Source organism: Neopelma chrysocephalum, unplaced genomic scaffold, assembly GCF_003984885.1.
Source record: "Neopelma chrysocephalum unplaced genomic scaffold, ASM398488v2 Primary Assembly neopelma1_59, whole genome shotgun sequence".
Taxonomy (NCBI): Eukaryota; Metazoa; Chordata; class Aves; order Passeriformes; family Pipridae; genus Neopelma; species Neopelma chrysocephalum.
The window spans coordinates 30,083,257-30,105,084 of NW_020897714.1; the positions used below are offsets into that span (position 1 = coordinate 30,083,257).

General features: G+C 44.6%; 2 protein-coding genes across 2 annotated transcripts; both read left to right on the plus strand.

Annotated features, from left to right (window-relative positions):
* Nucleotides 1-3,914: 3,914 nt before the first annotated feature.
* PEX26 (peroxisomal biogenesis factor 26) lies at nt 3,915-9,223 on the plus strand. The gene is made up of 5 exons (XM_027680771.1): nt 3,915-4,170; nt 4,821-4,961; nt 5,350-5,663; nt 6,371-6,517; nt 6,953-9,223. Exons 1-5 carry the CDS (start codon nt 3,992-3,994, stop codon nt 7,054-7,056), a joined length of 885 nt encoding a protein of 294 aa, XP_027536572.1. The 5' UTR covers nt 3,915-3,991; the 3' UTR covers nt 7,057-9,223.
* A 3,570-nt stretch (nt 9,224-12,793) lies between these two features.
* On the plus strand, nt 12,794-19,573 carry TUBA8 (tubulin alpha 8). The gene is made up of 5 exons (XM_027680772.1): nt 12,794-12,881; nt 16,199-16,421; nt 17,074-17,222; nt 17,775-18,455; nt 19,246-19,573. Exons 1-5 carry the CDS (start codon nt 12,879-12,881, stop codon nt 19,531-19,533), a joined length of 1,344 nt encoding a protein of 447 aa, XP_027536573.1. The 5' UTR covers nt 12,794-12,878; the 3' UTR covers nt 19,534-19,573.
* Nucleotides 19,574-21,828: the final 2,255 nt, after the last annotated feature.

A 21,828-nucleotide genomic window follows, 5' to 3' on the forward strand; every position in this document is an offset into this window, starting at 1 on the left:
CCCAGGGCTCGGAGGACCGCCTGCCAGGAGCTAGGGAAGTCCTGAATCTGGGCTAATTGAAGGGATCTGCAGCCAGCTAGCTTAATATTTAATAGGGATTTACTGCTGATGGAAATTACAAACAAATTGCAGATTCCAGCACGTCATGGTCTCGCCAGACCCAAACAAAAGCACGTGGTGGTAAGGACACAGTGCTGCATGCTGGGACCTGAGGTCTCCATGGACCTCATTGCTTTATTAAAGTGTTGCTAAAAAGCTACAGTGTACTACAGAGCTCCCTATCTTTCCTAGAAACTATCCCTTCCTCAGTTGTGTTTATAATGCCTTTTAAAATTTCCAGCTCTTCTGTTTGTTTTTATATGGGTATAGGAGGGCTTCTTTCTCTTCAAATCAAATCTTAGGGCCTCACCATTTCTAGCTCAAAGTCTCCCTAATGCTGCTAATCTCCTATTAACAGCCTACTGACACAGAAGAGACCACAGAAAAAGACTGATTGCCAGCCCTCTGGCCCTGTGACCGTGTGCCAGTCAGATCTGGATTAATAGTTGAGGCGATTTACCTCAAGAGGCCTTGCTACAGGTGCTTGTAACTCTAAACTCTTCTCAAACTGCCTGGCAGGAGAGGGAGGAGGGGAACAAGTAAATCCACAGATGATGCAGACACAAACAAGCCCCCTCTGAAGCTCACTTTTCTTTTTCTATACGAAATCAGGATGGCTGCAGGAAAAAACCTCCTTAATTTCAGATAAAAGGTGATGAGCTGTGGCATCGACATCCCACCCAGCACACAAAATCCACTGTGATACTCCCTCACACCTGTCACTGAGAGCAAGTTTGCTTGTCTTTAGCTTTTCTGGTTACTAGAAATTGTTATCCAAGAGCACAGGCACACACGCTGTTTTCCTCTAGTTTTTGTGTGGTAGTATAGATTGCCCTGCTGTGTAGGCTGATTCAAGTACAAGAGGGACTCTTTCAGCTTTAAAAACAGTTTAAGCTGCTCACATTTAAGGAAAGATGGAAAAACAGCATCATTCTTATTTGGTGATGAGTATCCATGTGACAGTTTGGTTCACCAGCCCAAACAGTCTCAGGCTCCTCTCCAGGGCTGGACTGCACCTCCTACATCTGCAGCACTCTGCTGTGCCAACTCTGCTGCTCCATGACCCTACATAGTAGGAGGAGGGTGCTGGGATGATGGATCAGGCTGACCAGCTGCTCTTGACGTCACCCAGCAGAAGAGTGTCCACACACTGCATCTGAGCTGCACAAGGAATAAGCCTGACTGCCAGGGAGAGAAAGAGGCAGGAGCTGACACTGCCTGTGACCAGGTCAACCTCCAAGGCACACGTGAACGTGTGCCTGAGAATGGAGCTGAAGCATCTCTCATCTCCACTGAGATGATTATATTTCAGAATGATTTCATTTTGCTTGTTAACAAATTGCCAGTAAAATAGGTAATTGTTCCTGGCCTGAAGTTAAACAATCCTGTTACTGAGGTACTGTTATTTGCAGGTCAGAGAGCTGCAAGAGCTTTGGCCTTCAAGGAACCACACTGTCCCCTCTAGGAAAAGGGGTGAAGTACAAAAACATTCTACCATACCTTATAGAGAAATTAATTTAACCTATAATTATTGTTATTATAGGGCTGCTTGTCCACCTTGGCTTCTTAAACAACCACACACCACAACTCATACAGAGCTGCTGTTCAGAGCAACCCCTACCTCTCCCTGACCCTTCCTGGCCTCTAAAATAACTGCATCAGTGTTGCAACTCGCTATCTTTCCATAGGTCTTTATTAATAAGGAGCATCGGCAGGGAAACAGGATCTGACTCACTCGGCAGCACAGCTGCTCTTGCTGCTCACTCTCCCACCTGAAACAACAGTCCCATTCCAAAACTCTCCTCCATGACTACAGCACCTAAATCCAACATGACCAGAGCAATGCAGTGCTGCCCTTCTAAAGGACAGAACAGTCTTGGCTGCTCCCCATGAAAGAAACTCTTGAACGGTAGCTTTGCATATCTCAAAAACTTACCTTGGTTTTGTGCTGTCTCACTCCTTTTCTGAGTCTCAGTGAGGAGCATCCAGCCAGTGTGAGTCTTTTTCAAAATTGATTCCTTATCCATATTTGGGAATTTGTGCTGGGCACTAGCTGGTACGAGGCATGTTCTTCCCACAGTGCACTTTGGGACTTGTAGTTCCCAAAAAGGAATGTTGTTTTCCAAATTGCAAACGCCAAGCAATAGAAACAGAAGTCTGGAAACGCCTTTACCTCTGCCTTTGCTTAGCTGCCGGGCCCTTCCTTTCGCAGTTTCTGTGCTGTGGTTTCACCTTAACCAGCCTGAATCCTTCAGGAACCTCTCCCATAGTTAATGGCAGTGTGCAAACCCTTTGGATCCACCACTGTGTAAAAGCTGCTACTGCAGAGTGTTCCTGCTGCTGCTGTGAGGGGCAGGTACATGGCCCTGCCTCAAAGAAATAGCTACTTAGAAAAAGAGTTGAGATCAAGTTTTTAATCATACTTTCCACACTTTCTTCCCTGCTGCCAACACTGAAATGGCACAGAAACTCCTCTTGCAAGGATGCGTTTCACTCTTTAATATGTTTTGCATTATCTTGTTTGATTTTTTTTAATTAAATAATGATAGTTGAGGGACAAGATTACAAGATAAATCAATCCTGCCTCTCCTGCAGAGATTAATTTTTGAAGAGCGTTTTGCACTGACTGCCATAATTACCTTGTTACCAAGACACCCTGTTGTTTTTAAATAACAAGTGAAGAAGAATGTGAATCGCTGCCTGCCGGGCACTGATGGAGACACTGTTATTATGCCCGAACTCCAATTAACAGCGTAATGTGCTTAAAACTGCGGACATGAGATGCCCGAGAAGTCCCCGGAGGAAGAGGCGGCCAGGAGCGGAGGGCATCCATCACCCGCCCCGGCGGTGTCGCTGGAGCTGTGGGGAGCGCTTTTCCTTTAGCACCGCGCCAAACCCCTTCTCCCGGTGCCTGGCCAGGAGGAGGAAAGCCGCAGCCAGCTCGGCTGGGACACACTCGGGGCTGGGCTGACGCCCGGCGGCCGCGGGGAGAACAGCGGCGGCGAGACCTGCCGGCTCGGCCTTTTCCCTCGGCAGCCACACGAGGGAGGAGCTGAAGGAGAGGCGTTTTTTCGGCAGGGACAGGGACAGGCACCGACCCCGGCACAGCCGCGCTCCAGCTGCGGCCGCAGCCTCTCGGAGCGCCCCCCGAGACCCCGCTTTCCACCGCGGAATGACAGAATCACGGAATGGATCGGGCTGGAAGGGACCACAGTGGGTCGTCTGGTCCCACCTCCCTGCTTAAGCAGGGTCATCCCAGAGCACAGGGCACAGGACTGTGTCCAGACGGTTCTCAAGTATCTCCACTGAGGAGACCCCACAACCTCTGGGCAATCTGTTCAGTCACCCGCTCATTAAAGAAGTTCTTCCTGCTGTTAAGGTGGAACTTCCTGTGCATCAGTTTGTGCCCGTCGCCTCGTGTCCTGTTGCTGGGCACCGCCGAGCAGAGCCTGGATCCATCTTCCTGGTACCCCACCTTTAGAGATTTATACATGTATATGTACATATATATGTACATATATATATATATATATATATATAATTGAGGTCCCCTCTCAGCCGCCTCTTCTCAAGGCTGAACAGGCCCAGCTCCCTCAGCCTTTCCTCGTAAAGAGAGACGCTCCAGTCCCCCAACCATCCCCGTTGCCCTCCCCGCAGCCGCCGGTCCCGGCCGCAGTGACTACACGTCCCGCCGGCCCGCGGGGCCGGGAGAAGATGCCCGGCGGGGCGGCCCTTCCGCTGCCGGGAGGCGGCGGGGCCGGGGCTCCCTCTCGTTGTTCCGGTGGCAGCCCGAGCGGAGCGGAGCCGGGCCCCGGCGGGGGCGGTGGCGGCGCTGGAGCCGGAGCCGGAGCCGTGCGGGTGCGGGGAGGGCCGTGCCCGCAGCCCTCCCGCCATGAGGGGCGAGCCGCCCGCCTGGAGCCCCGCGCCGGCACAGGCACAGGCGGCCGCGCTGCTGGAGGAGGCGGCGGATCTGCTGGTGCTGCACCGGGACTTCGCCGCCGCCGTGGAGAGGTGTGAGGCGGGCTGCGAGAGCCTGGGAGCCGGCCCCGGGCCCGGGCACGGCCCCGAGAGGTGAGACTGCAGGTGCCGGGAGTGCCGAGGGGACGGGGTGGCGCTGGGAAGCGGCCTGGATGGCCGTGCCTGCCCTCCTTGGGGGTTTCATGTCTTTTTTCCTAATAGAGGGCTTTTTGGGTTTAATTTTTTTTTAATAAAAAATAATAACTTCTAAAAATAAAGTTTAACTTCCCCTCCCCCCCCCCGGGCATTAGGAGCCTCTTAGATTCGGATATAAATGTTATATGTATGAATGGCAGTAGCACCGATGGTCCTTGCTGTGGCTCTGCACAGTTTTTTTTCTTAATTATCTAAATTAAGGGAGGATGGGCTTGTCGCTAAAAAAGCAAGTTACTAGCTATGTAAAACCTGGCCTGGCTGTGGCTGCTATTTGATAAAGGCCTGTCGGTATTAACATGCTTCATGGGAATGGATCTGTGCGTGTTTGAGGGAAGGGAGGTGTGCCTAGGAGCCTCCCAGAGATACAGGCTCAGTGCATCTTCTCGAGGTCGAATTTTCCTTTTTGTCAGGGGCAAGGACTGGAAAAGGTCAGGGAGCAGCTGCCAGAGAACTGTGGAGTCCCTGGGCTGGGCTGCAGCTCACTGGAAAGGATGCAAGGGGAAATGTGATTTTAAGAAGCGCTTATTTAAGTGTCTCTTCATTACCAGTTCTGCAGAAGTGAAATGCTCCCTTTGTGTTGTGGGGATTCAGGCACTGGCTGAGATGAACCGGTGGAGGGAAGTTCTGTCTTGGGTCCTACAGTATTACCATGTCCCTGAACATCTGCCTCCAAAAGTTCTGGAGCTGTGGTGAGTTTCTGTCTGTTGCTGTCAGATATACACAGGGCTTGCGTTAGGTTTAACAGCAGGCCAGGCTTGAGCATTACATGATATTCCCACTTTGCGTGGTGTAAGTGAGGATGAAGGTGAGATCTGGGACAGGCCTGTTCTTGACCTGTGAGTGCTGAAGCATGCCTGCAAGGTTGCTTCATGGTGGTAGAGTACAAAAGGGGTGATGCTGAGAGAGTAACATCAGTGGCTGTGTTGTCACTGTTGTGTGTTACAGAAATCTCTCTGTGCTTCAGATGTAGACCCTGATTCATATCCTCATGATAGCTGCTTGTGGGGAGTAACTGTCAGCCATCTCCGCTTTTACAAAGAGTTAGTACTTTCTAATATTTTTTTCCCTGTATTCCAGTATCCTGTTGTACAGCAAAGTGGGAGAGCCCCAGGTGATGCTGGAGGTTGGCAGCAGCTGGCTGAGAGACCAAACCAACAAGAGCCTCTCCGAGTACGGTTCCCTGCTGGAGCTCTATCTGCTGCAAGTGCTGCTGCCACTCGGCCGGTTTGAGGGCGCAGAAGAGCTTGTCCGTGGTTGTGATGTTCTGGACAGCGAGCAGCAGCTGGCATTCCTTGGCACCATTGGCGAGAGCCGGTGCCAGTGGACGCAGCAGGAAGAGATGCGCTCGGTGGTTGAAGAGCAGCACGATGCAGCAACAGAAAGTGTTTTGGGTAGGCCTTGCCTCTCTTGTTTGCGCTTCTTTTTTATGGTTTTATTTCAAATTGGTCCCTTGGTAGCAAAGGGTAGCGAGCATTAACTATGTATTCAGAATATTGGCATGACACACCAGATGTGAGGAAGTCCCGTTGTGTATCACAGCAGGAAATAAAAGACTATCCCTTTGCTGGCAATTGCAAAGTGTATTTAGTCTCTGCTAACATCAGGAGATGAGAAGTATTGTTCAGGTACAAAAGCACTTCAGAATAAATGTGGAGGGTTTTTTGAGGTTTTTTTAAGGTAAAAAGGAAAGCTAAAACTACCTAGCAGTCCTTTAAGGGTACATTTTGTTGGCTCTGTGTACTCTTTGCTTCATTTCCATTTGTAGTTGAGTTCATGGAACAATGTTTGTCTAGCATTTAAGGTACTGCTTCTTCTCCACAACTATAAATCACTTGACATTATTTTCCAGGAGAGAGGCTGGCACTGCTGTGGTGCAAGATCATATCATACTAAAGTAGATGCTTTAAAAAAAGGTATAATGAATTGTATTACAAAATTGTACTGTCTCACTGTGCCCTATTATAAAAAAAACCAAACAACCCAACCTAGCCCTCATGCAATCAGACTTCTAGTATCTTAATTTCTTATTGTCTGTGTCTGTATGATTACTATTTAAACTTTACTTTGCCCTAACAGCTTTTCTGTTCTTGTTTTACAGGAGCTCTGTCCCAAAAGCTCTTGACCATGTTAACATTGCTACGTAGAGCACTGAGGTCCATGTCAAGTCACTTCTATTTACTTCCTTACAAGAAGATGCTCTTGGCTACTTTTCTGCTGTACCTGGTGGTGGTGAGGTTAGACCCAGGTACAGGATTAAGATATCCAATTTAAAAAATTCCATTATGATTATGGAGAAGAAATTAGTTGCTTTTAATAGATTTGGTCTGTGTAAATGTCTCATCTTAGGGAGACACAAAAACTGGGTGACCAGGAACTTAGCATCAGGCTTGTTTCTAATGTTTCCAGTTGCAGTCCGTGTAAAAAGATGAAGCTCTACAAACACCAGTTTTCTGAAAACAGTTATTCAATCCTCAGCTCTTTTGATCAGACAAGGTATAGACTGTGAGAGGCAGGCAGAGCTGTTCTAGACTCAGCCTGAACAGAAGGAAGTAAGAGAACTAGGTTTTGATTAATTCTAGTTGGGATTAGTTTTTTTTTAATATGTTCTTAATATGTTTAGTGTATCTTACTTTTACCTTTTGTAATGAAAGGCTCTTTTGCTTTTTGTTCTGCTTTACAGCTTCTCCCACGTCACTGCCATTCATTTATAAACTGGTCCAGCTCTTCCGACAGGCTTGGGCAGCTGTACTTTCTCCAATCCATAGGCCTCCAATTCGAGACTAAGTGTCTTCCATCACTAGAAGTGTCAGCTTGTCTTGAGGATGTTACCAGGCTCTTGGAGGACTGTTGAAATCTGAGATGACCAACTGTGGACTCCTGGGTGGTGATACCTTAATTTCTTCAGACAGGGAATTTGAAACCACAACAAGTATTCCTGGCATTTTTCTTGGCCCTGTCCAACCCAGGGTAAAGCCACTCCTTCCATTATCTTCAACTAAATAAGAATCCTCCTTTTCAAACCCTTTGCTTTGGATGTAGCTCTTGAGTGAGGTTTGTGTAGCCAGTTATGAACTATGGAAGAAGGTTTCATCCTTGTGAATGCTGAGCAGTTCTCTGAACAAGTGAAATAGTGTTCCTGGAGGCATGACTGTAAAAGGCAATGGAGTACCAGTGATTAGGGGAATATTCTGTTTTGCCTGAAGACATTTGAAAAGCCCAGTTCCTGCAGCATGGGATTTAGGACAAGCATGTGAAAGAAAAACACTGGAGAAAGTCAAGCCTGTTGCATTTTGAAGGCCATATTTTCTCTTGTGACTGATGCCTCTTTATGTAGGCACACTGGATTTTAGTCATATTTAAGCCAGAAAGCCATGGTGGTGGGCCACAAAGACTGTTAGCACATGCTGTATCTACTCTTCTTAAATGCAAATTACAGCACTTTGTTCTTGCCTGATGCATAGTCATTCTTAGAAGCATGTGGTGATGGTAAGGAAATAGATTTATTTTTTTAAACTATATTCTGTGTTATTGTCTAGTTGAACAACTGAAGTTGTTGCATTGTTTTACTCTTTCCCTACCTCTTGCTTTGTTTATGTAGACTTCAAAAAAATCTCTGTATGTCTAGAATTGCCCCCCCCCAGTATCCAAAGTTAGATGGGAGCCATTTAGCAATGCTCTGTCATTCAGAACAAAAGTTTATTTTTATAGAAAGAGGTACTTCTCTGAGATCCCAAGATCTTCCCCAGATCAGTGGCAAGAAAATCAGTCCACCTGCGGATCTGTCACCAGACCAACTCCATTTCTGACCACTTGGGGCAGAAATTGGAGGTTTGGGGTAGAACTATTTTCTCCTCCATCCATCCATCCATCCATCACAGATTGACAAAAGGTAAATTCCAAGGAGAGAGCATTGACCTAATAAAATATCGCTTTCAGCCAATGTAGATTCCAGTGTGGTGTCTTACCACAGTAGTGCCCTTTGTCTCTAGCAATAACCATACTCCGAGGTGGTGGCTGTTCCTTTTTTATTTCACAGGGTGGCCTGTTGGCACCTTCAAACTGTGTGTGACCTGTTGCTTTGCTGTCTACCAGGAACTACACTTTGAAAATGGTTTCATCTTCACTGTTAAAAACAGTTGTCTGTTTAATCTCATATTATCCCAATAAGCGAAACACTCCTGGGCTACTTTCAGACAAACTGGGCCAGGTCATTCAGGAATGCAGTAATGACCTTGCCAGGTTGTCTCAAGAGTAAAACCAAAACCAATCCCATATCCCACCCCAGAGTTTTTGTCTCTGCCAGGAGACATCAGGATAGAGTGCTTCACCACATAAAGAAGTTATTTGTTATAGACTCTGCACACACATAGGGAAGAACTGCCTTTGATATTGCTAAATGGTTCCTGTAATCCACCTCTAAGTGTAGTTACAGTTCTGCAACCGACAGTTGATGGGAAACCAGATAGAGTAAAACACAGAAGCTCTGTCTGGAGTCGAGCTCTTTGAAGAAATGACAAGGATGTGTCTACTGGCCCCCTGCTTTGCAAGGCCTCACCTTATGTCCTTTGTAAGCCAGTTGACAAAATAGCAAACTTCACTCTGAAGTCAGGCCAAATTCTTGCCAAACTGGCTGTGTAGTTAAGGAAGACTTTTTGCTGTAGTCTTCTAGCAACAATCTTGGAAGTTGGGACCAGTGGTTTCAGCAAGCCATATGTAATGTTTAGTATGCTGTTAAACATCGTAGCCACTCCTTTACCAGGACTTTAACATTCAACTTTAAGTGTAGGTTGGTAACCCTCACTTTTTTTGAGTACTACTGATTTAATGTTTGTGTTGTATTTAATTCATCATCAGAGGGCAAGAAGGCAGAAATAAGCTATCAGGGATTTTTTGCAATTAATACTGAAACTGCAATATCTAGTTTTCATAATAAAGTGACTACTGATTTACCTCTTTGGGGAGTTTCTTGTTTGTGTTGTGATTGTATATGAAAAGTTCTGTGTTTAATGTATTGATACATAAAGTGTATCAATACACTACAAAGTGTATCAGAGTTTTCAAATAACTTCCAGAAATGTTTCACTACGTGTCCTCATTGTACAGGCATATTTGAACTAAATATAGGAATTGTTCAGTGTGTGAATCTGACGAGTTCTAATCAACTGATGATGTTGGTAGGGTACAAGTCTGCATTTTGGGATGGCCAAGAACAATACTACCAAGAATAAAGTACCTGGTATTCATCTTTATAAGATGGATATATATTTATATTAGAAATATAGTTCTGAACTTGCTACATTATGGGAGAAAATTCTACAAGTACAGATCTAATTCCAAAATTTTTAAATTATGTAGATAAATTTTGTATATGACAATTTTTGCCAAAAAGACAATAATTATTTTGCAACTGTATCCCAACATGTACTTAATTTTTTTTATTTATAATTAATTTTAAAAATACCACCTTTCTCTATTTGAGGGATAGTGCCTCAAAGCCAGTATTTTGTCAACATAGCAGTGTTATGCAGGTATTGAGTTACCAGACTTGGGGATTTCAGAAATGCTTGTCAGTTCTCCCAGCAGGTGGCAACAGAATGTCAGAAAGCAGTTCCACAGGGAATAGAGGGAAGCGTTTAGATCTTCCTTCACTTACTGAAGAAGGTATTAAATGTGTGGGAACTGCAAAGACTTACACCCCCCCAAATTAAAAGAGGTTTTTGTGTGATCACCAAAGAACTTCTTAAGAGTGCACTGTTTTGTGAGATGACGTATTACTGTTCTAAAATAATCCATGATTCTGACACTGTTGCTGAGTCAGCTAGGTAACCAATCTGTAGAGATTGATGTACCTCTGGTAGAGGAGAAAAAGGAGTTAACTGTCCTTCATTTGCCTGCTGATGTGTTTCAATCTCCAGTCAAAACAGAACTGGTAGATCACAGGACTCAGTGGTTCTCTCGGCCTGAGATCTGGTGGACAGGCATGCTGGCTTTAGCTGGGATCGAAGTAATTTTCTTTATAGTAGCTGCTATGGGGCTGTGTTTTGGATTTGTGGTGAAAACTGTTGGTGCTGCAGGGATGTTTTGGTTACTGCTGAGCAGTGCTAGCACGGAGTCAAGGCCTTTTGTGCCTCTCACACCAGCCCATCAGCAAGTGGGCTGGGGGTGCACAAGAAGCTGTGAGAGGACGCTGACCCCAAATGACCAAAGGGTGTTAGCCCTGCTGTCCTGGAGATGGCTGAACACCTGCCTGCCCATTGGAAGTGGTGAATCAACTCCTTGGTTTGCTTTGCTTTTTTGCGGCTTCTCCTTTACTTATTAAACTTTTATCTCAACCCACAGGTTTTCTCCTTTACTCTCCTTATTCAGTGCTTAGCTGCCAGCTGGGGTTAAACTGTCACAACAGTACCTCTAAGTTCTAGATTATTCAAAAATACAAATTTTTGATAGACACATTCAGAGATGTGTCTATCTTTAAATAGAGAAAAAGGGTTTAGGATTCCTATGGCCATATCCCACCTCCCACACAGGTTGAATGCCAGCATCAAGCAGGATGACTCACTTTCCAAACATCCAGGTCCAGGCCATATCTGCCTCATGTCTCCACAGAGGAGAGCCCAGAGGCTGACTCTGGAGTCAACAAAACTCACTGGTACCTGGGAGCACAGTCCCCCACTGTGTTTTTGGGTTACCCTCTAACTCCAGGCTGAGGGGTTTCTGCCTGAGGACTCCACACACAGGTGGATGCCAGAAAACTTCATAAAAAACAGTCTGCCTGAGTCTTCCTCAGAGTTTTTACATCTGTGTCTGGCCTTCACCCCAGACCAGCACATATTTCCAGCACTTGAGTTTATGGGCTAATTCAAGACAGAGCAGATCAAGCATTGTCTTAGTTCTGGAGTGGATTTACAAGAGCCTTTTTATCAGCTGGTGTGAGAAAGGGAAAAACAGAAACCTGGCTCATCCTCAGGCTCTTCAAGATCAATTGATTCTAGAGAGAAGAGACTTAGCCATTGTACTCCCACTGGCTAGAGGAGAGCAGAGAAAATGCCACAAAGGACTAAATTGCAAATAATTTAGTAATTCACAGACCTCTTTTAGTTTTGTAGCTGCTAAATCTGACATGTTGGTTTCAAGTGTGCCTAAGAGGTTTGGGTGGTGGACTGCTCAAAGTATTTGCTGTGAGACTTTTTCCTGAGGTGATGCTCTGCACGGAGCTCACATCTGATGAAGCTGTGAGCATTAACATTTCAGATTTTCTGGAGCACCAGAGCTTTTCTGGAATGTTACCACTTCCACTGGATGAAGAACATTAAAACAACAATACTAGAACAACGTATTCCTTAGTCTCAAAGCAACAATCTGATGGTTTCCCGGAGAACTGTGAGACTGAACTTAAACAAAGCAGCAGATAGAAATAATAATGGAAATTCTTTGTCTGTAAAGAAATATTTGTGGCTCTAGGAACCTCTAGCTTTTCCCAACCAGAGTAGTGATTTGCAGGTTTATGTAAAGACCAGCAAAATAAAGACTATACCAAACTAAATGTGAGTTTATAAAAACCAGTATAAACTATTTCTCACTGTTAAAATGTAGATGTTAAAGAAAATGGTTGCCAACAGTGGCAGAACAATTAATATCATCACATCAAAGTAGACTAACCTACATTTTAGGAATTGTCTATTTAAATTTCTGCTGATTAAACATCATAATAAACAGTACATTTATAAAGTCAGGGGATACATATCACTCAGATTCAAGCAATTAAACATGCCCTTCTCTTTGTTACCTAGGAATTGCAAACATTTCTCTGCTGTATTCCAATGCTGAACTAGTGCAGAAGGAGCAAAGTGGTGGAGGCAACTGCCCTAATTTGGTGTCAGAATGTTGGTGTGATGCCTCCAGCTCTGAACCCTGCAATAAGAATCAAATTTCTTTATGTGTTTGGACAGATGAGTGAGAGTCTGTACTGAATGCTGTCCCACACTGCTGACAGCCCGGATGACTGTACACAGGAAGAGAAGCAATAATAGTCAATTGAAATGTTAATAGAGAGGCATTAATAGAGAACCCAGAAGATCATTAAAGAGCACTGGTAGAGCATTACTCCAGAATGGTAATTATGTTTACTTTCCTGTTCTTTATTTTTGTTTCTCTTCTACCCTTCTCTTTTCCATTCGTTTGCTCTCTTATGCCTTAGGAGTGATTTTCATCTACACACGTACACATTGGCAGAACAGGAGACTGGGGAAGGCACGTGTCTGGTAGGTGATATAAAATCCTCAGGAGTTTGAAAGTACAGTGCGCTGTGTTTTACATGGCCACGCTCTTGATTTAATAAGCGTGCCAAACCTGGCTGCACCGAGTTTGAAGTCTGGGGTGTGTCTGAGCCCTGCCTGGGTGGATTTGCACACGTGGGGCGTGGGGAGGGCGGGAGGCAGTGGTGCAGCAGGGTGACCTATTCCCACCCCGCTGTGACACTGAAGCGCCGCAGCAGGTGCCGGGTGCTGGGCCCAGGCTGTGCCTTCCACCCTGCAGCCCAGAGCCAGGCTCCTGCACAGACCTGCCTCCACTGATCCCAACGGGAAGGAAACGCCGCTGGAGACACCATGGTAAGGGGGATGTGGGAACAGCAGTCATATAGAGGTGGGGAGGACCGTGGGCAGGTAACAACTGCCATTGTTATCAGTAGTTTGTGCCACAAAACCCTGGTCTCGCACCAATAACCACGTAACAGGACGGGACAAGAGTGTCAGGAAATCTCAGTGAAGCATTAAGGCATGGTGAGGCAAAGTTTTCTTCAGAGAGTCCCTAATTAGCGTAATTATAAGATAAATTAGATCTGGAGTCATAGATGTCTAGTACTTTCTGTTGGGATGAGGTTTTCTCAACACCGGTTCATTTTTATAGGAGATAATATTATTTTTTTTAGAAATAAAAGAAAAAAGTTACTTACTTTTTAGTCTGTTTTAAATTAATCTAGCCCCAATGGCTGCACTGCCCATAGCTATATGGTGTATGCATGTGTTTTTCTGAAGTCCATGAATGTTTTTATATATGTATGCGTTTAAGTAAGTAAAAAAAAGGCCCTTCACTTTCAGAAGTTGGGCATTTGTTATAAATTTGTAGAAATCTCTCAAAACCTCTTAGAATGTGAAAAATCCATTTCACCTTGTACCCCAATATGTGTCTAGCACTGAGTCTAATTTTGGTGAAGAGAACTATGTTACTTTCTGCCAGTACAGCTGCAGGTCCAAAAGGAGAGAGCTCGTTTTGCAAGCAAGAAACACATGTCCACAGGCTCCCCAGACCTAGGGTAGTGAGTAAATTTCTGGAACAGCTAGAAGAATAAAGTCTGCCTTTGTGAAGTATATACTAGAGCCACATACTAGTCTGTTTTTTTTAAGAGTCAAAGCTGTCCCAGGTTTAGTTTTACACACGACCTGGTCCTTCCTACTGTCTCTTGGTAGATAAAAACACAGTTTGCTAGGCCTGTCCTGGTACATTAGTGGTGGGATGTGAAACATGAGTTTGGAGTAGGCTCCAAATTTAAATACCATGTAAAGATCAGTTTACTCTGCCTGTGACTCTGGAGAAGGCCCACCCCCTTCCGTGCTAAAAGTCTGGTGTCTATTTTAATGCTGTTTACTATGCAAAATCAGAAACCTCTTTGTTAGTGTCTTCTCTGCTTGGCAGAATATTTCCAATTTGTGCTCGGGTAGGAGAAAATGGAATGGCTCAAAAGCCAGGGCTGAGACACCGTTTCAAGCTAGTGCAGCTGAAAATTCAATCTAAAAGGAAAATCTTCAACTGTAGTCCTATAGTAAGCTTTACAATATTAACTTTCTAAGGCAGCATTCACTTGTTCCATTTGTGCAAAAACAGATCAATTCCTCTACTGATCTGAGGAACTGAGCAAAGCAGCTCTTTAGGTTCAAAGTATTGCTTGACTTGTAATTGTAGCTTTGCTGTAAAAGGTATACTTTTAAGAAGTCAGCTGGCCTCATTGCTGTGTTTAAAAGGAAAACACTTTGCTTTTTTCTTTCTGCCAGCCTCACAGATTCACACTGGGATTTAAAAGAAAAGCAGGAGCCTGCCCCGTGCAAAATCAGAATTAATTGAATTCTCTAAGGCCACATATGCTTTCAGTGTCTCCCAAGTAATCCTCCAGATTGAGACACACTGACCTATGAAGCCTCATTGTTACTGAAATAACTCAGAGACTTTTGCACAACTCACTTGAGAAACACAGGGTTATGCAAGTACACTTGAGAGCACATTACACATGCCGCTGCACATGCATTTGCAGAGTCAGGATCTTAGAAATGAGTACTGAATAGAAATAATTTATTTTATTGAATGAAATATTTAAATTGACTTTCCATGTTCGTTTGAACTTCTGGGGAAGGCTAACCAGGGCAGTGATGACTTCTGAAATTCTAGTTGCTTCTGAAAAAATATCTTTAGCTATATATATGTCAATTTGTGAAGAAAACACTGGTCCAGAGATGTTGCTGGTCACACATCGTGCCTGAGGGTTTAGGTTTTGGGGAATTTCGTTCTCAGGTCACAGGATGATTTTGCAGGGTAAGCAGTTGCAGAATTAAAGAAATTAAAGAATTAAAGAAAAAAAGTTATTGGTCAAATCTGATATTAAGTCATTGGTTATCTCTAAATGCAATATTACAAAATAAAATTAAATGAGGACCATCCCCTGCCCTTGAAGCCAGGTAGCATGGACTGCTTCATAATTAGGCACCTCAATTCTCTTTCCCTCTCCAAAGCCTGGCAGTAGTCAGTGAGCTGCTCACTGGAAACCATTCTTGACAATGAGTTGTATTCTGTACCCAAGCATTGTCTAGAAAAGTATTAACCGGCCTAAGCCAAGACTGTGCCAGAGCGTGCTAATTATCAGTCAGCACAGGCAATCACAGGCCAGTGTTCAGTGCTATGACCTCACTCCTTCTTACTCCCTAGTATAGACAGGGCCATTGGGATCACAAAAACAGAGCTCAGGCATCTTTAATCACAATTGCTCCAAATTAGAACCAAAGGTGAAAAACTCCATGTGTCTGAAACAAGTCTCTCCTCAAAAAACTGCCTTCACTACACCCAGTGTTGTAATTGTTGGGACTAATTCAGAAGTATTTGCTTTATAATTCTGTTTGTGAACTTATGAAATCCAGCACCAGGGCCTTCGTGCTCCTATACTTTTAAGTGTAAAGGATTTTGGAGCAATTGGCACCTGCGTATTTCAGCCTGGTGTTACACACATGGTTTTCTTTTCCTGGCTGCCACAGAAACAACGCCCAGAATTAGGCAAATAAACATTCTATGGTGCAATGACACTGCCTGATAAGCAATGGACCTGCAATGTAAAATTAATAGATGCTCAGGAGCTGGAAGGAACATTTGTTTCAACCGAGAGGATCTGAAACGATTTCTTTAGGTGAATATTGCTTAAAGCAGTTCTTCCAAGTTTCCACGCTAGCCTGCTGTCAGAGGAGAGAAGGATCAAAAGGCATCCCCTGTCTTGGGTTACATAAAGTTGAAGGATACCACATGGCTGTGTCAGGCTCCAGCCAGGAGTAAAAATAAACTGAACTGGGATGTGCTCCTCAGCAGGGCCAATCCAGGAGGAGAGGTGGGGTTTGTGTAATTGAAATTAATTTTTTTTCCTGACTGTTTTCATGCACTTACATAGTACAAGAGCATAGATCTTGATTTTTTAAAGAACTGTCCCAGTATCAAGTGTGAACATGTACACTCTCATTGTGGCTGTGGGGCTGAACTACCAAGCGAACTGCTGACAACAACAGTTCACCAAATTTTTGGAACAGCAATACACTGGGAAAAAAGTAACCACTAGGAATAAGGAGAACTAATGAGCACTGTTTTTTCTGACCCTGCCTCTGCTCTCTCCCCTTAGCGCGAGTGCATCTCAATTCACGTTGGCCAGGCTGGAGTTCAGATAGGAAATGCATGCTGGGAACTCTTCTGCCTGGAGCACGGCATTCAGCCAGACGGCACCTTCAAGGATCTGCAAGACAAACTCAAGTGTGATGACTCTTTTACCACGTTTTTCAACGAAACAGCCACTGGGAAGCACGTGCCCCGGGCTGTAATGGTGGACTTGGAACCAACTGTGGTAGGTCAGTATAGAAATAAACCTGTGAAATGGAGACGAGGATACTTTTCCTAATATCACCATGGTGTGCCCCCACCCTCTACTGACACAAAGTAGCCCTTTGTCCCTTGGTCTACCCCTAGATAGCACGAAATTAACTTTCTTGTGACACAGAATGCCAGATTCTGTCACAGGTGTTACAGACATAGGAACAGGAGGATGCCCAGCAGTTTAATAGCTGGTGTGTACAACTTCTCTTTGCACCAATATTTAACTTCTGGTTTTGTTTATCATGACATTTCTGCCATTCAAATTCTCCTCTTCTCCAATTTGGATTCAAAGCAGAGCCTGACAGTTTCCCTCCAGTAATAGAAGGATGTCTAAGAATTGGGGCACCTTATTTTCTTCACACTCTATTTCTGGGGACTCGTCTGGCTGTACTTGTCATTGAGAAGTTCATGAGGAGGTAACTTCTGTGGCTGGATAGAGGATACACCATAAATCCACCAAATGCAACAATGAAAAATTGCTCAGGAGAAATTTCCCCTCTCCATCAGCATCTGTTTTTTGGCATTATGACCTCCTGTGACCGAATGGTTGCATCAATGCCAACCACAACCAGAGCTTGTTGGCACTGGAGCACTTGCAGCTTCTTACAATTTCTCTTTCTTCTTCAGATGAAGTGCGGGCTGGCACCTTCCGGGAACTTTTTCATCCAGAACAGCTGATCACTGGAAAGGAAGATGCAGCCAATAACTATGCCCGTGGCCACTACACCATTGGCAAAGAAAGCATTGATGTGGTGCTTGATCGTGTCCGTAAGCTGGTAAGTCCCAGTTGTTTTGAAACAGTAGTTTGGATTCTGCAGGAGGAAGAAGGGCAGAACTAACACCTTGTTAACTGCAAACAACACCAATGGTTCAGAAAAGAGATTGCAAGACATAGAGAGGCATCATCATTAGTCCAAGAGAGAGAAGCCCTGTAGTTCACTTTCCCAGCTATGTGCCTCCAGGTGTTTTTATAAAGTCGTTCTGAATATGTAACTCTTCATTATCAGCACAGCCCTAGAGCACCGATACTGATATGGAAGGGTGGATTAGGCAGCTGTACATTTCTAGTTTCAGTTAGACTAATTAAAACAAGTGTGAAATTCAGAGACTGAAGGCCTGGACAGACAAAGCTCCAATTTTATGTTGTAAGTTGAGCCAGTGAGGGAAGCAAAGCAGGAGTATCACCAGCCCTTTCTCAAGAAAAACTGCCATGAAATCTATGCTGTAGATTGCTGATGATGGCTCTCTGCTTCAGCTCAGGATAAGCTCACACAAAATATTTTCATTCCTTTTCAACCCCTACTCTTACTTTCTCTTTTGCTTTCTAGACTGATGCCTGTTCCGGGCTGCAAGGATTCCTGATCTTCCACAGCTTTGGTGGGGGTACTGGCTCTGGCTTTACCTCCTTACTGATGGAACGCCTCTCTGTGGATTATGGAAAGAAGTCCAAACTGGAGTTTGCCATCTACCCAGCCCCTCAGGTCTCCACCGCAGTGGTGGAACCCTACAATTCCATCCTGACCACGCACACCACCCTGGAGCATTCGGACTGTGCCTTCATGGTGGATAACGAGGCCATCTACGACATCTGCCGCCGGAACCTGGGCATCGAGCGCCCCACCTACACCAACCTCAACCGCCTCATCAGCCAGATCGTCTCCTCCATCACCGCCTCGCTGCGCTTTGACGGGGCCCTCAATGTGGACCTCACGGAGTTCCAGACAAACCTGGTGCCCTACCCACGCATCCACTTCCCCTTGGTGACCTACGCTCCCATCATCTCCTCCGACAGGGCGCACCACGAGCAGCTCTCAGTGGCTGAAATCACCAACGCCTGCTTCGAGCCCAACAACCAGATGGTGAAGTGCGACCCGAGGCATGGGAAGTACATGGCCTGCTGCATGCTCTACAGGGGGGACGTGGTCCCCAAAGAGGTCAACGTAGCAATCGCTGCCATCAAGACCAAGAGAACCATCCAGTTTGTCGACTGGTGCCCAACAGGCTTCAAGGTGGGTAGAGCAGGGCTGCCATGAGCTTCTCTTTAATGTCTAAAGGGCAGTTTCAGTCTAGCAGAAAACTTGTATTAAAGTTTTCAATCTCGTGTGTTTCCCAGTGAACGTAAGAAAGATGCATTTATACGAAGTGTGCCTATTCTCCTTTGAACATCCCATTGACATAGGCTTCTACATATTTAAATAAGTGGAAATCTGAAGTGTATATGAGTTAAAATTTAAAGAAATGTTAATTTTAGAACAGCCAATGAGTGTTCACTCTGAAGCACCATCTAAAATTAAGGAAATACCAAAACTGATACAGTTAGTAAAGGAAATGCTGATATTAGTAAATCTCTTAGTTCACCCAGAAATATTATACTGCCTCTCCCTGCTGGCTGTGTAGCAGTGTTGGTAACATATTTTCAACAATAATACAGACATTAACAGTGGAAAAATATTTGCCATACGAACAGCTCCTTTAACAATGAAAACTTTTAACTGGCAACCAACTTTCTGTATTAGTTTCTGTAGAGTATCTTGGTTAAACTCTATGTTCAGTATTCAGTAGCTGCTAAGAAAGCTACAAACTTGCCAGTGTACATTAAAGAGAAGAATAATGTAGATATTAAAATGAGCATTTATCGTATCATACTCTTTGACATTTGTAATGGCATTTGCCATCTGGTAGTTTTGACAGTGGCACCACTCTACCCCAGCATCTGTAACTTTACTTACACTTGTTCAGCTCTTTGACTGCATTCTGCTCCTGCTTTTATACAACTTCCTCTCACATTCCTGTTTCCAGGTTGGGATCAACTATCAGCCTCCCACAGTAGTTCCTGGTGGAGACCTAGCCCAAGTTCAGCGAGCGGTCTGCATGCTGAGCAACACCACGGCCATTGCCGAGGCTTGGGCCAGGCTTGACCACAAGTTTGACCTGATGTACGCCAAGAGAGCTTTTGTGCACTGGTACGTGGGTGAAGGCATGGAGGAGGGAGAATTTGCAGAGGCCCGAGAGGACCTGGCTGCCCTGGAAAAGGACTATGAAGAAGTGGGAACTGACTCATTCGAAGAAGAAAATGATGGGGAGTAATTTTAAAATACACTTTGTTTCTAGGAAACAAAGCACAGAATTGTCTCTGTGTCACTGTATTGCATGTGTCTACAATTAGGTCACCTTTTTTGTATCTTGTAAACATAAATTTAGGAGATGCCATACAGAAACATTTTTTTATTCCATAAGTGACAGGCAAATTGTTCTGCATCCCCATTACATTCTGAAACTGATACGGTAACGTGGCTGCTTCACACCAATCTGAGATGGACACCAGTGTGTGATGCACGCTACTATACCGCATTTACTCCTTGTATGCTTGTATAGTTACAAGGGTTATGGCTGATTTTTTGGAAAAAATTGTAGAAAAAAGGTCCTCACTCTGCACTGTTTGCGGTGAATGAATCCACGGGAGACAGATTTTGTCCACTAAGAACTCCCTGGGGTGTCATATTCTCTCTTTTTTGTTTTAAAATCAAGGTTTTTAATACAGAGTACACGTTTCCTGCACCTGGGATAGGCACTGGTGATAAAACCACATTTATGGTTTTTTGGTTTGTTGGGTTATTTTTTAAAATTTTTTTCTCTTTTCTTTCTCTTTTTTCTTTTTCTTTTTTCTTTATATTTTCTTTTTGTTTGTTTGTTTATAATTTCTTTTTTTGTTGTTTTTTTTCTTTCTTTTCTCTTTCTCTTTCTCTTTTTTTTTTGTTACATCATTTTCTATCAGTTGTACTTCCAAGGGAAATCCAAACACATATCAAAGCAAGCTCCATGTACATATTTTAAGGCTACAAATAATCTAGCACAAATCAATCAATCAGTCTGAAGTTTTAACTTTTTTTTTTTCCATCAATTTTAGTATTATTCTTAAGTTTTTTTCTTCAAACCTCAGGTATGATGTGTGTGTGTGTATCTAATTGTAACACATGTACCTAGGACTTTTTAAAGCACAAAACACACTGTATGAATAACTTCCTTTTTTTTTTTTAAGTTACCAAGAACGAAGTTATAGGCACTTAAATTATGAAATAGATGCAATGGTTCCAATGCTATGTGTTCATTCTTCATGCATTTAAGCTTTGAGCTTTTTTTTTTTTTCCCCTTTCTTCTTCTTTCGGCTTTTGTTGATGTTGTTTTCTTTTGGTTTTGTTGTTGGTTTTTTTATTTGAGTTTCGTGGTTGGAGTTTAGCCCCTTCTTACTGACTGTGGCCACCGGTGCCGACAGGTTCCAGGTTCCTGTGGAGCTCGGAGAGAGAGAGGGAGGGCTGCCACGGCGGCGAGCGGGGGTGGGGTGCGGCCAGGCGCTGATTCCTGGGGCTGGTCCCGCTCGGGCCCCGCCGCTTCCCAGAGCATCCCCCCGGTGGCCCCGGGCGGCGCGGCCCCGGAGGGACGGGCTGCTGCCCAAAGCAGTTACGTGTCGTGACTGAAGTCCCCGTCAGCGGCAGATATAAATAGGCTGATTAGCAGAACAGATTGAAACGGCAGGTAATACATCTTCCTTTCTCCCCAGAGAGGTCGCCCAACAAGTCCAAAAGAGCGGGTAGTTCCTATGTCCCATATCAGGCTCTGTTACTCTCAGCGGTTCCATAATCTTATGTCCCACTGCAGGCAATATCTGTTGCAAAATCTTCAAACCACATCCTGTGCCCATGAGAGATGCCTCGCCCCATTATTACTACATGACCCCACGGATTCCTGTCCCGCAGGCTCTGCTGTCCCATTTTAATAGGATGATTGCTAGCATTTACCTCCCATCGGGTCGTGGTCTTCAAAAACTTCCATAATGCACATAGAGAAGCAGTCTGTCCCATTTCTAACACAATCCTGCGACTCCTTGCTCAACAAGTGCCGCTGTGCTCTATTCTGATAGAGCTGTGGCCACAAGAAAAACTTCCTCTTCTTCTCCTTTTTTTTTCTCTTTTTTTTTTTTTTCTACTCACCTGTCGGGCTGTGCGTTCACCACGGTGCAGAAAAAAATACTTCAGACGGGGCACCAATTGTGGCGAAGGTCCCTCACTCAGCACCCTTTTCGGGGAATGAATCCACGGGAGACAGTCTCTGCCCAGGAGGAACTCTTTTGTAACTTTATTACTCCATTTCTATATACAGACTCTCTATCGATCCCAGGTCTGAGCTCTCTAGCCAGCAAGATGCTTCCCTGTCTCCCTGCTTCCAGCCGCAGAGAACAGCCATGCTTCAAGCGGCTTTCCAGCTTGACCTTGTGATTCTTTTCAGACACACACTAATCTTAGCTCTGGCTCGCTCAGGACCACAATATTTTTGCTTTAGTATTTTCTTCTTTTATCATGCAAGTGGCTGGTGTTGTCCCATCCA